Consider the following 15,771-nt stretch of genomic DNA (forward strand, 5'->3'; position numbering starts at 1 on the left):
TAGTGCGCGTTTCTTGAAAATTAAATGCAGAAATATCTAATTTACATATAGTAAGTATACACACCCCTGAGTCAATACCCTGTAGAAGCACCTTTGGCGGCGATTACAGCAGTGAGTCATCTTGGGTATGTCTGTATCAGCATTGCTGGGTTCTACTAAGCTAACATATGGAATTGTTTTAAGATTGTCATACCAGGGATACATTAGCTATTTGATTTAGAGTTTTTACCCCTTTAGGTATAAAAAAAGATATATATACATACAATTATTTGATGAAACATTGAATTTGGCCCTACTGCTATTGCCCCATAGAAACTCATTGAATAACAGTTCATATTGAGATGTGTCTGTTACTTGAACTCCGTGAAGTATTAATTTGGGCTCCAATCTGAGGTGCAGTTAAGCTGTCTAACCCCTCGCCAACAGCCAATGAAATTGCAGGGCGCCAAATACAAATAAACAGAAATCTCATAAATCTAATTTCTCAAACATACAAGTATTAGGCACCATTTTAAAGATACAATTCTCGTTAATCCAGCCACTGTGTCTGATTTCAAAAATTCTTTACAGCGAAAGCTCCACCAACGATTATATTAGGTCACCACCAACTCACAGAAAAACCCAGCCATTTTTCCAGCCAAAGAGAGGAGTCACAAAAAGCACAAACAGAGATAAAATTAATCACTAACCTTTGATGATCTTCATCAGATGACACTCATAGGACTTCATGTTACACAATACGTTTTGTTTTGTTCGATAAAGTGCATATTTATATCAAAAAATCAAATTTTACAATGGCACGTTACGTTCAGTAGTTCTAAAACCTGCGGTGATTGTGCAGAGAGCCACATGAATTCACAGAAATAAAAATGTTAGTGTTATGCATGGAACTTTAGATACACTTCTCCTTAATGTAACCGCTGTGTCAGATTTCAAAAAACTTTACAGAAAAAGCATAATCTGAGAACGGCAGAGAAATATCCGCCATGTTGGGTAGTCAACATTATTTATAAATAGCGTTATAAATATTAACTTACCTTTGATGATCTTCATCAGAATGCACTCCCAGGAATCGCAGTTCCACAATAAATGCATTTTTTGTTCGATAATGTCCATTTATGTCCAATAGCTTCTTTTGTTAGGGCGTTTGATAAACAAATCCAAAAGTGCGACCTGGTCCAGTCGGACGAAACGTTCAAAAATTTATATTACATGTCGAAGAAACTTGTCAAACTAAGTATAGAATCAATCTTTAGGATGTTTTTATCATAAAAGTTCAATAATGTTCCAACCGGAGAATTCCATTATCTGTAGAAAAGCCATGAGAGAGCTACCTCTCTCGTGACCGCGCGTCATAAGGCTGTGGCACTGCCAGACCACTGACTCAAAGAGCTCTGGGCTATCTTCAGACTAGTCTTGTGAGGCTTGTGGGTGTACTAGAGCAAAACAATTTTAATGTGGCGCCCAAACTGTTCGGGCACTACAGACGCAGATCGGCGGTACCGACTTCAGACGCGTCCCGTGACGCCATTGGAAGACTTGGGGGATTGAGACGCAGCCCATGCAAAATAAATGACATCTCTAGTTGAACCTCTCTAGGGTGTGGCCAACATCCAGTGAGATTGCAGAGCACCAAATTCAAGTACAGAAATACTCATTATAAAAATTCAGAAAATATACAACTACTTTACATTGTTTTAAAGATGAACTTCTTGTGAATCCAACCACGGTGCCAGATTTAAAAAATGCAGACAAATCCTTACAAACAGTAACCAGTCAAGTAGAAGAGTTTACACAAGTCATAAATAGAGATAAAATTAATCACTTACCTTTGATGATCTTCATATGTTTGCACTCGGAAAACATTTATTTATCCAATAAATGTTCCTTTTGTTCAATAAAGTCTCTTTATATCCGAAAACGCGAACAAAATTGAGATTTTCTTCAGTAATCCACAGGCTCAAACGCAGTCACAACAGGCAGACAAAAAATCCAAATTGTATCCGTAAAGTTCATAGAAACATGTCAAATGATGTTTATATTGAATCCTCTGGTTGTTTTTAGCCTAAATAATTGATAATATTTAAACCGGGCAATAACGTTGTCAATATAAAAGGTAAACAAGAAAGGCACTCTCTGGGTCGTGCGCATGAAAAAGCTCTGTGACACGGCAGGGCCCACTCATTCAGACTGCTCTTACTCCCTCACTTTTCAGAATACAAGCCTGAAACCATTTCTAAAGACTGACATCTAGTGGAAGGCATAGGAACTGCAATTTGAGTCCTAAGTCAATGGATACTGTAATGGCATTGAATTGAAAACTACAACAACAACAAAAAATCCTACTTCCTGAATGGATTTTTCTCACGTTTTTGCCTGCCAAATAAGTTCTGTTATACATTATTTTAACAGTTTTGGAAACTTTAGAGTTTTCTATTCAAATCTACTAATTATATGCATCCAAAATTCCAAATGCTGCCCCCCACCCTAGAGAAGTTAAACATATGGATTTTAATGGGGATGTTTTTATTATACTATTTAGATTTCCACGGAGGCGCGGACCTTGACTCTAGGGGGTGAAGTTGGATGGGGAGCGGTGGTGAACAGCAAGCTTAGTCTTTCCACAGATTTTTCAATGGGATTCAAGTCTGGGCTTTGGCTGGGCCACTCAATGACTTTCACATTCTAGTTCTGAAGACATTCCAGCATTGCTTTTGCTGCATGCTTGGGGTCATTGCCCTGTTGGAACGTAAATCTTTGCACCAGTCTAAGGTTGTTTGCACTCTGAAGCAGGTTCTCATCAAGGATTTGCCTGTATTTGGCTCCATCCATTGTTCCCTCTATCCGTACCAGTCTCCCAGTCCCTGCCGCTGATAAGCATCCCCATAGCATGATGGTGTGATGAGCTGTGCCTGGTTTTCTCCAGACATAGCACTTTGGTTTCAGGCCAAAGAGTTACATTTTCATCTCATCAGACCACAGAATCTTTTGCCTGAGTCTTTCATGTGCCTTTTTATAAACTCCAGGTGTGCTGTCATGTGCCTTTTTTATAAACTCCAGGTGTGCTGTCATGTGCATTTTTATAAACTACAGGTGTGCTGTCATGTGCCTTTTTATAAACTACATGTGTGCTGTCATGTGCCTTTTTATAAACTACAGGTGTGCTGTCATGTGCCTTTTTATCGTGTTCACGCTACACATTCCCCAAGGGCATCCCCCCCACCCCCTCAACTCAAAAAGTGGCGCACAGAATGCAAAAATATTCTTAGAAATATTTAACCTCCACACATTAACAAGTCCAATAGCTCAAATGAAAGATACAGTGCCTTGCGAAAGTATTCGGCCCCCTTGAACTTTGCGACCTTTTGCCACATTTCAGGCTTCAAACATAAAGATATAAGACTTTATTTTTTTATGAAGAATCATCATTAGTCATTTAGGTCAACATTGGATCATTCAGAGATCCTCACTGAACTTCTGGAGAGAGTTTGCTGCACTGAAAGTAAAGGGGCTGAATAATTTTGCACGCCCAATTTTTCAGTTTTTGATTTGTTAAAAAAGTTTGAAATATCCAATAAATGTCGTTCCACTTCATGATTGTGTCCCACTTGTTGTTGATTCTTCACAAAAAAATAAAGTTTTATATCTTTATGTTTGAAGCCTGAAATGTGGCAAAAGGTCGCAAAGTTCAAGGGGGCCGAATACTTTCGCAAGGCACTGTAAACACCTTGTTCATCTACCCAGCGAGTCAGATTTCAAAAATGTTTTACGGCGAAAACATAGCACATATGTATTTCAAACCACCACAAAGACAGACGATATGTAGCCATTTTGTCGAAAAAAAGATGCAATCACAAACGCAGGATTAAAAGAAAAATAATTCACTAACCTTTTGAAAATCTTCATCAGATGACAGTAATAGGACATGTTACACAGTACATTTGTTTTTTTCAATAATATGCAATTTATATCCATAAATCTCCGTTTACATTGACGCCATGTTCAGAAAATGCTAAAAAATGTCCAGAGAAATTATAGATAGCTCCGCCAGATAACGCCAGATAACAGCAATACACATCATAAACTTTGACTAAATATACATGTTCTACATATAGTTCGAAAGATACACTGCTTCTTAATGCAATCGCTTTGTCACATATTTTTAACATTACGGAAATCTTTCACTATTCAATAATCTGAGACGGCGCTCAGACATAAGCAATATTTCTCCGCTATGTTGGAGTCAACAGAAACACAAAATTACAACATAAATATTCCCTTACCTTTGATGGTCTTCGATCAGAATGTAGTGGAAGGAGTCATACTTACCCAATACATTGTTTGGTTTCAAGTCGTGTGTCTTTGTATTAGCATATACTACAAGTTCTAGCTGAAATGCATCCAGAATGACTAAACTGGTCAAACTAAGTGCAGAATCAAGCTTTTAGGATGTTATTAACGTACAAAACAATTGGCGATTCAACCGGACAAAAGCAATTCCTCTCAGACAATCTGGAACGGAGGAATGACTGTGTACAATTCGCGCCCGAACGCGCATCTATTTTCTCGCGACACCCACTATTTTGCCTGCCAAAGGGTCAAAGCTCGTGCGATTTGCATAATTAAACGCTCTACTGATAGAAGACATCTCGCGGAAGACATAGAAACTGTTCCCATATCCATAGCTGGTTGGGAAGGGTGGGGGCGATGACGTCAAAGTTGGTCCAACTTTCTGAATGAGAAAACTAGTTTGGGAGATTGGCTGCCCTGTGAGTTCTGCTATACATACAGACATAATTCAAACGGTTTTAGAAGCTTTAGAGTGTTTTCTATTCAATAATTATTATTATATGCATATATTAGCAATTTTGGACAGATTTTTTTTCAGTTTACTATGGGCACGCAATTCATCCAAAGGGGACAGTATTGTCCCGAGCCTTAACCTCTTGAAACTCCCCATCCCGGATCCGGGATTGTGACTAAGCCTCAGGCTCATTAGCATAACGCAACGTTAACGATTTCTGAAAATCGCAAATAAAATTAAAATAATGCGTTTGCTCTCAAGCTTAGCCTTTTCTTAACAACACTGTCATCTCAGATTTTCAAAATATGCTTTTGAACCATAGAAATTGACTAATTTGTGTAAGAGTATGCAAAGCTAGCATAGCATTTTGTGTAGCATGTAGCACGCAACATTTTCACAAAAGCCAGATAACCAAATAAATAAAATCATTTACCTTTGAAGAGCTTCTGATGTTTTCAATGAGGAGACTCCCAGCCACATACCAAATGCGCAGTGTTTCCTGAAAGCGTCTGTGTGTAGGAGAAATCGTTCCGTTTTCTACATTGCGCCTGGCTACCGAAACGAACCGAAAATGCAGTCACCTACAACGTGAAACTTTTTCCGGATTAACTACATAATATCGACCGAAACATGGCAAACGTTGTTTGGAATCAATCCTCAAGGTGTTTTTTCACATATCTCTTCATTGACATGCAGTTCGTGGAAGCTTGCTTCTCTCTGTGCCCCATGGAAAAATACTGGCAGGTGACTTTTGCGCACCAATTTCGGCGCAGGACACCGGGCGGACACGTGGTAAATGTGGTCTCTTATGGTCAATCTTCCAACGATCTGCCTACAAATACGTCACAATGCTGCAGACACCTTGGGGAAACGACAGAAAGGGCAGACTTACTCCTCTCGCGTTCACAGCCATATAAGGAGACCATGGAAAACAGAGCCTCAAAAATCCTTGTCATTTCCTGGATGCCATCTCATCTTGGTTTTGCCTGAAGCTCACGTTAAAGGGCACGCACAGAGAAGATATTTGTATTTCTGGACACGTCAGAGTGTTTTCTTTCGAACAGTAGCAATTATATGCATAGTCGAGCATCTTTTTGTGACAAAATATCTTGTTTAAAACGGGAACGTTTTTCTTCCAAAAATGAAATAGCGCCACCATAAGTGTAAGAGGTTAACAGGATTTATAAACTCCAGGTGTGCTGTCATGTGCCTTTTTATAAACTACAGGTGTGCTGTCATGTGCCTTTTTATAAATTACAGGTGTGCTGTCATGTGCCTTTTTTTATAAACTACAGGTGTGCTGTCGTGCCTTTTTTATAAACTACAGGTGTGCTGTCGTGCCTTTTTATAAACTACAGGTGTGCTGTCATGTGCCTTTTTTTATAAACTACAGGTGTGCTGTCGTGCCTTTTTTTATAAACTACAGGTGTGCTGTCATGTGCCTTTTTTTATAAACTACAGGTGTGCTGTCATGTGCCTTTTTATAAACTACAGGTGTGCTGTCATGTGCCTTTTTATAAACTACAGGTGTGCTGTCATGTGCCTTTATTATAAACTACAGGTGTGCTGTCATGTGCCTTTATTATAAACTACAGGTGTGCTGTCGTGCCTTTTTCTCAGATATGTAATCCGTCTGGCCACTCTCCCATAAAGGCCAGATTGGTGTGCTGCAGAGATGGTTGTTCTCCCATCTCAGCCAGTTAACTTTTTAGTTCTGTCAGTGGTCATTGGGTGCAAGAAAATCTAAACATTTTCCCACTTTGTCATTTCGGGTTATTGTGTGTAGATGGTGAGAAAAAAATTGCCTGAAGGCACTATCTCTCTGCACATTGTGATATGACGACTGATTGCATGATGGGTAGTGTTTGGCTTGTATCAGGAGTGTATTGTCAGTCTGTTATGTATTTGTAGGGTGTGAGCTAGGTGTTTTGTGAAATATGCTTTTTACAACCTAAAATGTGTTCTGATATTGTGAGCTGGGTATTTCGCTCTCTCTCTTTCTGTCTCCCTCTATTTTTCCTTCTTTCTCTCTTTCCCTCTTTTGACAGATGAATTGATGAATTGTGGGCTGAATGTTCAAATTAGACCCATCCATGGAAATAAAGGGGGATGGGAGGGGGGGGTGAAGTGATGGCTTGTGTTTGTGTCTGTGCATGTGTGTGTCAGGAGATAAATCCATCTTGCTGAGCCCAATATTGTTTTAATGAATGTGTGTGTTGGATCATTTGGAGTCTGAGACGCTGGTTCTCATCTGGCTTAGGTTGGTGAGGAGGGAGAAATAGAAGCCATGATTTCTCACTGCGGACGTGTGTGTGGGTGCCAGCCAGCTGAAGGAGACCACTGGATGTACAGTGTTGAATGTGTTTCTGTAGTCCCTCTCGCTTCCTTTCCTCTTGTCATAATGAACCACAGCTGAAGTAGCTGTGCGTGAACACTGAACTGCACACTGTCCATATTCACGATAAGCAGGAAGGCTTTAGGAATTATTCCTTGTTAGTGTCTAATCGGGGGAGAGTCTAGATAGACCCTAGTCTAGTAACCAGATCCAGTAGAACTTAGCCCTAGCCTCGTAACGACATCCAATAGTAACCTGCCCAAGCAACATCCCATAACCACAACCCTGTTGTCATGGTAGTTGGTTGTTGGAAGTATATTATTTATCCCCCCTTTCTGTCTCTGTTTTGGTTTCTTTCTCTCTTTCTGTTCTAAGGGTAGTTCATCCCTTATTTCTGGATCATTTCAATGCATCATCATGCTTTTAATGTTTTGGAGATTCCTCCTGCTTGATGGATGCACATTCTCCTCTTCCCTTTGTCTTCTTTCCTTCTCTCCCTTTCTGCAATCTTGCCTCCTCTTCATTCTTTCTCTTACATTTCTTCACTCCCGACTTTTCCTTCCCATCTCATCCACTCTGTTTTCTCCCCTCTCCTCTCTCTTCTTTCTGTTGTCCTTGATGCCGCGCAGACAGAGGATAAAGTGACTCCTCCCCCCCTTCCTTCCCACCTTCCTATCTCATCCCCCTCTCCTGTTCTTTAGCTTCACCTCTCACTCCTCGTGTCTCATTCTGTCATCTGTCCTCTTTTTCTGTTCATTTCTCATAATAGTCACTGTTTTTTCATACTTATTTTTGATGCCTTCGGTTTACTCTCTAAATCTCTATTCTTTCCTCTGCCTCTATCCTTCCCTCCCTCCCTTCATCCATAACCCATCCCCTTTTCAGCTCATGCTTCAGGTAATCAAAGTGTGTGTGTGTGGCAGGCATGTAGGCATGTGTTTATTGAAAAGATAAATGCAAGGTCCAAAACCTTTTAATGGTATCTAGTGTTCCCTTTTCATAGAATGAAATGACATGATTCAAGGATGAATAATAATGACAGAAACATCCTTTGTGTGTGCAGGTACCCTGTGGATGTGTATTGTGCTGAACCCCCACTGTAAGTCGGAGCAGAAGTGTGTGTGGCTGAGACAGCTTAGACGGTGGAACAGCATCGATGTGTGTCCATGGGAGGACGGAAACCATGGCAACGAACTACCCAACCTCACACATGCACTACCGCACGGCAACCCAGGTGAGAAAACGCACACGTAGACAGACAAACATGCACACATCTCACACACACCTGACCAACACACTGCCTCAGGGTGCCCCTGCCACCCAGGTGGGACAACCACACTGAGCGTGTGCGAGAAAAGCCTCCTCCTTTTAATCATGTTCTCTCTGTCGATCCCTCGCTCGGTCTCCATGTCTCTTTTAATCAACTCTCTCCATCTCTCCATCTCTCCATGTCTCTGCCCTGTTCTTATTCGTTTCTCTGTCTGATGGAATAAGCCCAATAACCCAAGCTGGGTCTTATAGCTACAGCTGCCCCTGTCCCAGTCTGAGCTAAATTAGAGAAAATACCCTTTAAAAATGTATCTGAGGCTTCTGAGTAGGAACAGTGCAGTGAATGAGCATTTCACCCAGGAAGCTTTAGCTTTAGGTGGCTGATCAAAGCAATGTTTTTTAATGAATATTTTCACATTGTTCTCTTCTCACATTGTCCTCTTCTTTCACTCCTCTTTTCTACCCACCCTCACCCCTCTCCCTAATCGCCCTCTCTCCCAGACTTGTCGTCTCGTCCTCATAGGACAGTGTTTACGAGGGCCATTGAGGCCTGCGACCTGCACTGGCAGGACACACATCTGCAGCGCGTCATCACACATGACCTCTGCACACACACACACACACACTGTCCCCACGACAACCACGGCAGTGGAGGGGCACTGTTTGACGCCCGCGGATGGCCCCTCTGGCATGGTGAGTGTGTATTTGTGTTGACAATGACGAAAGGAGGGGAGGGATTTAGAAGGCAATTTTGGGGATTTTTTGTTTTATTTAGTTGAAGTAGCTTTGGTTTTGGTAGTCTATTGAAATCCCCCCTCCCATCCCTCTTGCAGAGCACGTCCCAACAGCGTGTGCGAGGGTTGACGCGCTGCGGTCACATGGTTATCCCAGGGAAGCCTTGCGATTGGCCATTGCTATTGTCAACACACTCAAACGGCAGCAACAGAAACAACTACAGCTCCTCCGCAACCACAAAAAAGGTCAGTTCTTCATCGTTTCATTTCTACTGTTTCACTAAAGGACGGCCTCACTCTCACTCCTGTCTTTGTTTGTACCTGTATGTTAACCATATAATACCAGTGTACTAACTGTAGGGACAGTATATAAACTGTAATGTCAATGTACTAACAGTGTATTAGCTGTGTATAAACCATGTAATAATAGTGTACCGCACCTGCTGTCTCGAACTCTGAATGATCGGCTATGAAAAGTCAACTGACATTTAATAATGAGGTACTGACCTGTTGCACCCTCTACAACCACTGTGATTATTATTATCTGACCCTGCACGTCATCTATGAACGTTTGAACATCTTGGCCATTTTCTGTTATAATCTCCACCCGGCGCAGCCAGAAGAGGACTGGCCACCCCTCAGAGCCTGGTTCCTCTCTAGGTTTCTTCCTAGGTTCTTGCCTTTTTAGGGAGTTTTTCCTAGCCACTGTGCTTCTACACCTGCGTTGCTTGCTGTTTGGGGTTTTAGGCTGGGTTCCTGTACAGCACTTTGTGACATCGGCTGACGTAAAAAGGGCTTTATAAATACATTTGGTTGTATTAACTGTGGTAATAGTTAATAGTGTATTAACTGTAACTTGAGTAATAACAGTGTAAACAGAGTAATAACAGTGTATTAGCTGTGTAAATAGGGTAATACCAGTGTATTACCTGTGTAACTAGGGTAATAACAGTGTATTACCTGTGTAACTAGGGTAATAACAGTGTATTAACTGTCTAACTAGGGTAATAACATTGTATTACCTGTCTAACTAGGGTAATAACATTGTATTACCTGTGTAACTAGGGTAATAACAGTGTATTACCTGTGTAACTAGGGTAATAACAGTGTATTACCTGTGTAACTAGGGTAATAGCAGTGTATTACCTGTGTAACTAGGGTAATAGCAGTGTATTACCTGTGTAACTAGGGTAATAGCAGTGTATTACCTGTGTAACTAGGGTAATAGCAGTGTATTACCTGTGTAACTAGGGTAATAGCAGTGTATTACCTGTGTAACTAGGGTAATAGCAGTGTATTACCTGTGTAACTAGGGTAATAGCAGTGTATTACCTGCGTAACTAGGGTAATAGCAGTGTATTACCTGCGTAACTAGGGTAATAGCAGTGTATTAACTGCGTAACTAGGGTAATAGCAGTGTATTACCTGTGTAACTAGGGTAATAACAGTGTATTAACCGTAACTAGAGTAATACGTGTATTAACTGTGTAACTAGAGTATTGACTGTGTAACTAGAGTATTAACTGTGTAACTAGAGTAATACTTGTGACTGCATAACTAGAGTAATGCGTGTGACTGCGTAACTAGAGTAATGACTGTGTAACTTGAGTATTGTGTGTATTGACTGTAACTAGCGTATTAACCGTAACTAGAGTAGTACGTGTATTAACTGTGTAACTAGAGTACTACGTGTATTAACTGTGTAACTAGGGTAATATGTGTATTAACTGTGTAACTAGGGTAATACGTGTATTAACTGTGTAACTAGGGTAATACGTGTATTAACTGTGTAACTAGGGTAATACGTGTATTAACTGTGTAACTAGGGTAATACGTGTATTAACTGTGTAACTAGGGTAATACGTGTATTAACTGTGTAACTAGGGTAATACGTGTATTAACTGTGTAACTAGGGTAATACGTGTATTAACTGTGTAACTAGGGTAATACGTGTGTTAACTGTGTAACTAGGGTAATACGTGTGTTAACTGTGTAACTAGGGTAATAACAGTATGTGGTCTGTGTCCTCTCCAGAGCTGCTCCATAAAGGCATGACGTCAGTCACTAACATGGAGGGCTGGGTGGGCCACCCCTTGGACCCTATTGGCACTCTGTTCAGCACCCTACTGGACACGGGACGGGGAGACGAGGAGGGGGGCAACGCCTTCCTAGACTTCTCAGGTACACGTAGGCCCACACTTTCTCACTCTCTTTCCTTCATATTTAATGCATTGTAATTCGACAGTTTTTATTCTGATCCATCTCTTATTCATGAGCTGTGATTGGAGGATGGCTGAGGAAGAAATTAGTGATGTCATCAGTGATGATTGGGTGTGATTGGTTCTGTCAGACGGGTCCTAGTGTTCCTGTTCTTCTAGGCCAGACACTGTGTGTGTGTGTCATTAAATAGTACCAGCAAAACACCAGTCTCAACGTCAACAGTGAAGAGGCGACTCCTGGATGCTGGCCTTCTAGGCAGAGTTGCAAAGAAAAAGCCATATCTCAGACTGGCCAATAAAAATAAAAGATTAAGATGGGCAAAAAGAACAGATACTGGACAGAGGAACTCTGCCAAGAAGGCCAGCATCCCGGAGTCGCCTCTTCACTGTTGACGTTGAGACTGGAGTTTTGCGGGTACTATTTAATGAAGCTGCCAGTTGAGGACTTGTGAGGCGTCTGTTTCTCAAACTAGACACTTTAATTCACTTGTCCTCTTGCTCAGTTGTGCACCCGGGGCCTCTCACTCCTCTTTCTTTTCGAGTTAGAGCCAGTTTGCACTATTCTGTGAAGGGAGTAGTACACAGCGTTGGTCAAGATCTTCAGTTTCTTGGCAATTTCTCACATGGATTAGCCTTAATTTCTCAGAACAAGAATAGATTGAGTTTCAGAAGAAAGTTCTTTGTTTCTGGCCATTTTGAGCCTGTAATCGAACCCACAAATGCTGATGCTCCAAATACTCAACTAATCTAAAAAAGGCCAGTTTTATTGCTTCTTTAATCCGAACAGCAGTTTTCAGCTGTGCTAACATAATTGCAAAAGGGTTTTCTAATGATCAATTAGCCTTTTAAAATTATAAAGTTGGGTTAGCTAACACAACGTGCCATTGGAACACAAGAGTGATGGTTGCTGATAATGGGCCTCTGTATGCCTATGTAGATCTCCCGTTTCCAGCTACAATAGTCATTTACAACATTAACAATGTCTACACTGTATTTCTGATAAATATTATGTTATTTTAATGGACAAAAATGCGCTTTTCTTTCACAAACGAGGACATTTCTAAGTGACCTACACTTCTGAATGGTAGTGTTCAGTATATACACATACACACACACACACACACACCCACAGTATCAGTCAAAAGTTTGGACATAACTACTCATTCCAGGGTTTTTCCTTATTTGTACTATTTTCTACATTGTAGAATAATAGAGAAGACATCGAAACTATGCAATAACACATATAGAAAAGTAAAGCACCCCAAACCATCACACCGCCTCCTCCATGCTTCACAGTGGGAACCACACATGCTGAGATCATCGGTTCACCTACTCTGCGTCTCACAAAGACACGGCAGTTGGAACCTAAAATCTCAAATTTGGAATCATCAGACCAAGGACAGATTTCCACCGGTCTAATGTCCATTGCTCGTGTTTCTTGGCCCAAGCAAGTCTCTTCTTATTATTGGTGTCCGTGCTTCTACACCTGCATTGCCTGCTGTTTGGGGTTTTAGGCTGGGTTTCAGTACAGCACTTTGTGACATCAGCTGATGTAAGATGGGCTTTATAAATACATTTGATTTGACAGTACTGGTTTCTTTGCAGCAATTTGTCCATGAAGTCCTGATTCAACCAGTCTCCTCTGAACAGTTGATGTTGAGATGTGTCTGTTACTTGAACTCTGTGAAGCATTTATTTGGGCTGCAATTTCTGAGGCTGGTAACTCTAATGAACTTACCCTCTGCAGCAGAGGAAACTCTGGGTCTTCTTTTCCTGTGCCGGTCCTCATGTGAGCCAGTTTCATCATAGCGCTTGATGGTTTTTGCGACTGAACTTGAAGAAACTTTCAAAGTTCTTGACATTTTCCGAATTGGCTGACCTTCATGCCTGAAAGTAATGATGTACTGTTGTTTCTCTTTGCTTATTTGAACTGTTCTTGCTATAATATGGACTTAGCCCTATTTGGTAAAAGACCATCTTCTGTATATCACCCCTACCTTGTCACAACACGAGGTGTGTGTATACAGTGGGGCAAAAAAGTATTTAGTCAGCCACCAATTGTGCAAGTTCTCCCACTTAAAAAGATGAGAGGCCTTTCATCATAGGTACACTTCAACTATGACAGACAAAATGAGGGGGGAAAAAACAACAGAAAATCACATCACCTGTTTGAACTTGTTATCAGTATAAAAGACACCTGTCCACAACCTCAAACAGTCACACTCCAAACTCTAATATGACCAAGACCAAAGAGCTGTCAAAGGACACCTGAAACAAGCACATCAAACATAGATCATTGTGAAGCCCTAAGAGACTTTGGCCTTGGTTGAAATAAGTCATTTTGGTGCAGACTGTAGACTATATCCCTATCTGGTGTGTTGTTGCTGGGGGTAAAACTAGCACCTGGACACCCAGTAGCTCTGCATCACTGAAATGGTATGTTGTAGTGTTCTGGGACAGCGCAGAGCTAATTTCATAATAATGGAGGTGACTGTATTGTAGGTTATTATAGTTTTGTGTTTTTATTTCTATTCGTTTTTAAGGTTTTATTTGAAATTCAGTTTAGTTTTAGTTTGTTTTCAGATCCACTTTCTTCGTGTTTTTTAAGTTTTATAAAAAATGTATTTAGTTTTTATATTATTTCGTTTTTATGTTAGTGACAGAAAGAAGCCTATCCAATAAACTGTTTGGGTGGGGGGGGGGGCAGTAATGTATAAGGTGATGGGTCAGGTCATAGGTTAGGTTTAAAGGTATACTCAGTGAGATGACGTAGATACATGAAGTAAACAGTAGTAGTGGGTCAAAAACCAGGAGCGTTGAAGCTAAACTTCTTCACTGTTTTGGTCCAATAGCTACCAGGTTGTAGTAGCGTGAAGCTAAACTTCTTCACTGTTTTGGTCCAATAGTTACCAGGTTGTAGCAGCGTGAAGCTAAACTTCTTCACCGTTTTGGTCCAATAGCAACCAGGTTGTAGCAGCGTGAAGCGCACGGGTGCATATGCGCAGATACTCGGCCTTGCATTGTGCTAATCTCAAAAGACGTGTTGGAGCAGATCACTTTTGTCAAGTCGGTGCCTTTTTAAAGTGGGGGAAAAAATTGTCAGACGTCGACTGCATGAACTTTACAAAAATGATGTGGTCTAAGGTGAAGTTTTGACTTCAGTCGATTGCAAGTTTTTGCAGTTGCTCCTCACAGACTTCATCCTGCAGCCATCGCTTTCGGAGGCTCTATTGTCAACTAATCATTAGGGTGTTTTTGTTTGACCCACACGAACGTGACCAAACCCATGACTGAAACAGGAACTCATTTTCCTTAATTTATGTGTACAGTGGATATATACAAATAAATATGATTTGAGGCTCTCTAACCGATTCTGCAAGGTGTACATACATAATCATATTATGTTTTCAGTTTGTGATATGGGTGTGGGACATTATGAAGAAAACCTTTTTATAAACAGTGGCAACACCGCCATGTTGATCTGAGCCTTGCTGTTAGAAAACCACATTAGTGTCCGACTGTTGCAGAGTCACCTCCCCCGACTCCACTCCTTGACCTTTGTCTACAGTTGGGTTCTTTAGACTTGCCACTCCAATGTGCCCAATCTCTGCGGGGCTGCTCGTTATCTCGATGAGTCTATCTGTAAATTATAAAGTCAATCTCAATGTGCCCCGCCAGATTCAGAAGCTTGAAAACCCTATTAGAAAAAAAGCTTGACAGCCCCATTAGATTTTTGCCTCTCAAGCTAAAACGGAACATAATTCAGGAGGGTTTTATTTATTTTCGAGTCAAAGATAATAGTAGTGTTTTTTTTTATTTTAAAAAATTACAGATTTGTTCATTATTTATATTTCAGTTGAGTTTCAGTTTTAATTTACTATAATAACCTTGCTGTATTGAATCTGACAGATTGATCCACAACCTTGCTGTATTGAATCTGACAGATTGATCCACAACCTTGCTGTATTGAATCTGACAGATTGATCCACAACCTTGCTGTATTGAATCTGACAGATTGATCCAACTGTATTGAATCTGACAGATTGCTGTATTGAATCTGACAGATTGATCCACAACCTTGCTGTATTGAATCTGACAGATTGAATCTGTATTGACAGATTGATCCACAACCTTGCTGTATTGAATCTGACAGATTGATCCACAACCTTGCTGTATTGAATCTGACAGATTGATCCACAACCTTGCTGTATTGAATCTGACAGATTGATCCACAACCTTGCTGTATTGAATCTGACAGATTGATCCACAACCTTGCTGTATTGAATCTGACAGATTGATCCACAACCTTGCTGTATTGAATCTGACAGATTGACTGCTGTATTGATCTTTGGTGACATTTCAAAGACGTGCTGTTTTTTTATTGTGGTTTCTATTAGATTTTATTTGTGC

General features: G+C 40.7%; 1 protein-coding gene across 1 annotated transcript in view; it reads left to right on the forward strand.

Moving 5' to 3' along the window:
• The window catches only part of LOC135548231 (zinc finger SWIM domain-containing protein 6-like), a 72,004-nt gene that overhangs the window by 45,543 nt on the left and 10,690 nt on the right, over window positions 1-15,771 (forward strand). The window contains exons 5-8 of the mRNA XM_064977605.1: window positions 8,203-8,373; window positions 8,910-9,101; window positions 9,242-9,388; window positions 11,177-11,323. Coding sequence (XP_064833677.1) covers window positions 8,203-8,373; window positions 8,910-9,101; window positions 9,242-9,388; window positions 11,177-11,323 — 657 coding nt within the window. The remainder of the gene's footprint in view (window positions 1-8,202; window positions 8,374-8,909; window positions 9,102-9,241; window positions 9,389-11,176; window positions 11,324-15,771) is intronic.

Source organism: Oncorhynchus masou, chromosome 11, assembly GCF_036934945.1.
Source record: "Oncorhynchus masou masou isolate Uvic2021 chromosome 11, UVic_Omas_1.1, whole genome shotgun sequence".
NCBI classification, from domain to species: Eukaryota; Metazoa; Chordata; class Actinopteri; order Salmoniformes; family Salmonidae; genus Oncorhynchus; species Oncorhynchus masou.